The following is a 4,453-nucleotide window of genomic DNA, read 5'->3' on the forward strand; positions in this document are numbered from 1 at the left end:
TCTCTCAGGCTTTTAAGCTCTCTGGACCTCAGGGACTGGTCTCACAACCTACAGCAGTGCCCAGTGCTCGGCACATTCCTGTTCAGAGTCCTGTCCCACTGCAGTGAAGCAAGTTCCTGAGGTCCTTCAGGTGTCGTGTGTATGAGTAGTGCTTTCCTTTACTGGTTTTGTGTGAATTGCCTTGCCTCTTTGGTGCCTGGCGGGGAGACAGAAGCAGCGTCTTCCCTTGCAACCCTGCTTGGCCCTGCACTCTCCACCCTACCTGGTCCTCACCCATGGAAATGCCTCCAGACCTTTGATGGCTGCGGTGCTCCCATGGCCTTTGGATTTCCAAAGCAGTGATGACTCTGAGTCCCTGTCCCTGACACCCCTGAGACCAGCTGCAGTTCTCCAGTGTTCCCACTATTGTTTGCTGGTCTTTTCTCTGTGCCTCATGACAGCAAAGAACATTGTTATTAAGGGGACCAGTTCAAAATACTGCCAGTTGCACTTTCCCCTGAATGACCCTGTGGAGCTGCTCTGAGCAGAGCTCTTCGGAGCTCTGGTCTGTCTTATTTGGGGGATTATGAATTTGTGGAGTGATTTGTGTTGGCCTTTTTCTGTTAAGGTGGCCGGGGCAGATGACTTGGGAAGACTACACAGAAGGGAAGGGTGGAGAGGAACCAGCTTGGTTTGTGCTTGGGGTGAAATTGGCTGCCAGGTTTTTGGTGTACAGGTAAATCCTGTGCCCACCTGCCTGGTGTGGTATTAGTTGATCCAGATCACCTGCCAACAGCAGATGTTTATATCTCTGACTGTGGAAAAAAGGGTTGGAAGGGGCCCCACGAGATCCTTGGTGCATCATTTCTGTGCAAGTGAGTGGGCTAAGAAAAGTAGAGAAAGTAAAAGCAGTAACTGATCATCTGGTGCTTGAGCAACTCTTATCTGATTGTGAGCGGCAACCACAGCAGTGGTGCTGTGTAGGACAGGAAAGAGATCACTGTATTTAGGTAGGTCAAGAAACATCCCCTTGCTTGAGTCTTCCTCTCTTACAAGACACAGGAACCCTGGGGTAGCATCTGCACTGTTATGGCACCGGCTGCCACTCGCCCTCTTCCCTCCAACCTCCTGCACCCTTGGGAGCAAATCCAGCTGGGAGACCCATTGGGGTTGATTTTAGTGGTGGGGAGCTTCACCCTGCAGAGGTGAGGAGAGCCTGGAGCCACGTGCCGGGTCCTTGTGCTGGGGTTTTTGGCAAGCGCTGCTGGCACCGGGCACTTGCACGCTGAGAGTTTGGGGATGGAGGTCCCCATGCTGCTGCTGACACCAGCGTGGGCTTTGGATGCGACTCCTGTAGCAGGATCAGGCTCTCTGGCGAACCAGGGGAAGGACCTCGTCTGCCTGGGAGAGCCAGGAGGAGGCAGGGTCCAGTGACCATGACCTCTGCCTGGGGAACAGAAACCCGTTTCCCCCTCCCCTTTTCTTTCCCTCCACCTCCTTATTCTCTCTTTGTGAGAGACAAGTCATTGACACTTTTCTTTTCTTCTCCCTCTTGGCTGCATAGTGAAGTCCTGCCAGCCCCTTCCCTTTGGCCAGCTCGCTCTTGCCCGGCTGCGAAGCCCCGGTGCTTGAGCTCCCAGTTTGCCCAGGAGCTGCACTTCTGTGTGAGTGAACAGCACAGCTCTTTCTTTGTCTCTACATTTGCAGAAGCATGACTGCCATGCCAGGCACGTGCTCTCGTTATGTTTTTATATACATCTGCAGCTATGTTTACCAAATGCTAAACCTTTGAACTCTTTATTAGTTCCTTGGAAGCTGAAAAGGCAATGCCAGGAGCTGCAGTCTTGTATTTGCACTCACCCATCCCTCTGTGTCTCCTGGGACACGCTCCCCTGCCCCAAGCTGCCCCTCTCCTCCCCTCAGGAGAGGCATGATGCCGGCTGAGCCTTCTGGATGACTCTGCCCTTTGGTTCACCTCCCTACGTTCTCCTTTCGGTGGCTTGAGACTGTGTTTCTGGGACAGGATCAAGGGCACGTGCTGCAGGAGAGCACGAGCGTGGCTGCTTTGCTGGCACGCTGGGAACGGGGGGTCAAAGGGCTCCTTATCTACTGGATGGAAAGTTTCTGGGCTGCTTATCAGGCACTGCCTAGAAAATAGATTAAAGTCTCGAGAGCAGCAGTTTGCACCCTGGCAGACAGCACACTTCACCCTTCTTACGCTCAGGTGGGTGAAAGCCTTTGGGCAAGGCAGAGTGTGTGGCCCAGCCCTGCGGGGATGTGGGTCCCCAGGGAGGGGACTGGTGCCACAGCCCGGCACAGAGTTCGCCCGCCTTGTGCGCATCCTGCTCCCTCATTGCACCCGCACCCCTCCGAGGGGCCTGACCCTGTGACATGCTTGGGGTGACGCTGAGGGAATTTTTTCCCTTAACTTTACATGGGTATTTGTATTTCTAAAAACATTTTCCAACCTAATTTTAGCTATTCTTGCTCCTTTCCGGAGATGGGAACGGAACTTGCTGTTGACCGAATTTGCTGCTGATGCAAAATGACAGCCGAAATGCTGAGGGTGCATGGCTTGGCTGGGAAGAGAAGCTGCTGAGCTGCTCTGCAGGGAGCTGAGGACCCAGATCTCAGCTCCTGCAGGGGCTCGCCGCATGACCATGGGTGCCCCAGCTCTGTGCCCCAGGGCTAACACCCTGTTGTCCCCCCTGTGATGGGTGGTCACCTTTCCTGAGCTCTGCTGTGTGCCCAGGCTTTGCTGTCTGCCCGCCACCGGAGGGTGGGACACGGCTGTTTTTTGGGAGCAGCTGCAGTTAATGGCTGCACCCCATTCTGTACAGCAAATTCTGGTGGCAAAACCGTCCCTGTGTTACCCAGCAAAGCCAGGGACATTTTGTGCTCCCTGTGAACTGGTGGCCATTGCAGGCCAAGCCATGGGTGAAGCTGGTGTTGCTGGACCTGTGTGGACCCCATGCCAGCACGGGGGCATGCGAGCTGGGTCCCCGCTGGTGGTGATGAATTTCTGGGTGGCTGCGAAGAGCAAGGGTTGCCTGCGCAAGGATCTCCTACTGGGGCATCTGTATTGTTGCTTAGAAGTTCATGGACAATGTGGGGTCCACACCTCTGCCTTCCTTTCTGGGGATGGACCTTCCATCAAAGCCCTGCACATAAGAAGGACTCTTACCTCTTGAGGGCTCCATCGGTCAGCAAGATCCCTTTCCCATTCCTTGTCTCCAGTTTCAAGGGTTTACCCTCTTGCCTGCCCTGGCCCTGCCTGCAGCTTCTTCCCCTGGACTGGGCCTTCTGGAGGGGAGGCAGATGGGAGCTCCTGGGGCCCCCAGTCCTCCGGCAGCACAGCAAGTGCCGGTATGCCACCCGGAAATCCCTGTTGAATGTCCCATAGAGGATGGGGTTCAGGGCTGAGTTGGCATAGCCCAGCCAGAGGACAATGGACATCGGTGTGCCTTTCACCCTGCTGTCCCCCCACATCCCCCGGTACGTGAACACTGTGAAATAGGGGAACCAGCACACAATGAATGCTCCCAACACCACCGCTAGCGTCACGGTGGCTTTGTGCTCTTTCACCATGGGTGGCATGGTGGCATTGCTGCTGCAGCACCATGTGTGGTTTATCCTCTTGGCTTGCTCCCTCGCTATTTTAAATATCCGGTAGTAGGTGATGCACATGATAACCAAAGGGATGTAAAAGGTGAGCAAGGCGTCCACTAGCCCATACACAGGGTTCACCTCTAGCGTGCACTCCTTGTTGCAGTTGGGAGATACGTTTTGGACCGCTGTCCCATTAGTGTTCCAGCCTAGGTGGATGGGTAGGAAGGAGACCATCAGTGAAACTGTCCAAATAACAACCAAGCCCACAGCCACCCGGGAGGGAGTCACCAGTTGTGTGTAACGGAGTGGGGTGGTGACCGCAAAGTAGCGGTCTAGGCTGATCATGAAGAGGTTGAGGATGGAAGCCGTGCACAGCATGACATCCAGGCTGGTGTAGATGTTGCACAAAGTGCTGCCAAAGGGCCATTCTTTGGTGAGTTCATAGAAGGCGGAGAATGGCAGCACGAGGAGGCCCAGCAGCAGATCGGTGATGGCCAAGGAGACGATGATGCAGTTTGTCAAGCTGCAGAGCCGGCGGTCAAGGGTGACGGCCAGGCAGACGATGATGTTACCACAGAGAGTGATCACAATGAGGAGGGAGAGGCAGGACCCAACCAGCAGCTGCAGGGGGAAGTCCATCCTTTTTTGAGAGCTTGTATGGTTGTAACACGCATCCATAGTGCAGTTGCATGGATGGAGCAGTCCTGCCCTCACCAGCTCCGAAGATACTTGGAGTGAGCCTCTACCATGCAGCCTTAGAGCCCTTTCCAAAGTGACCTTGGGCCTACAGTCACCCTGGAGAACATTGCAGAGTCACTTCAAGTGTTCAGCCTTGTGTTCTAGGAATGATATGGTCTAGGGAAAG

At 54.7% G+C, this 4,453-nt stretch overlaps 1 protein-coding gene across 1 annotated transcript; it reads right to left on the reverse strand.

Annotated features, from left to right (window-relative positions):
- Nucleotides 1–3,159: 3,159 nt before the first annotated feature.
- HRH2 (histamine receptor H2) lies at nucleotides 3,160–4,266 on the reverse strand. Its single transcript, XM_010287852.1, has one exon. The coding sequence runs from the start codon at nucleotides 4,264–4,266 to the stop codon at nucleotides 3,160–3,162; it is 1,107 nt and encodes a 368-aa protein (XP_010286154.1).
- Nucleotides 4,267–4,453: the final 187 nt, after the last annotated feature.

Source organism: Phaethon lepturus, unplaced genomic scaffold, assembly GCF_000687285.1.
Source record: "Phaethon lepturus isolate BGI_N335 unplaced genomic scaffold, ASM68728v1 scaffold34525, whole genome shotgun sequence".
Classification (NCBI taxonomy): domain Eukaryota; kingdom Metazoa; phylum Chordata; class Aves; order Phaethontiformes; family Phaethontidae; genus Phaethon; species Phaethon lepturus.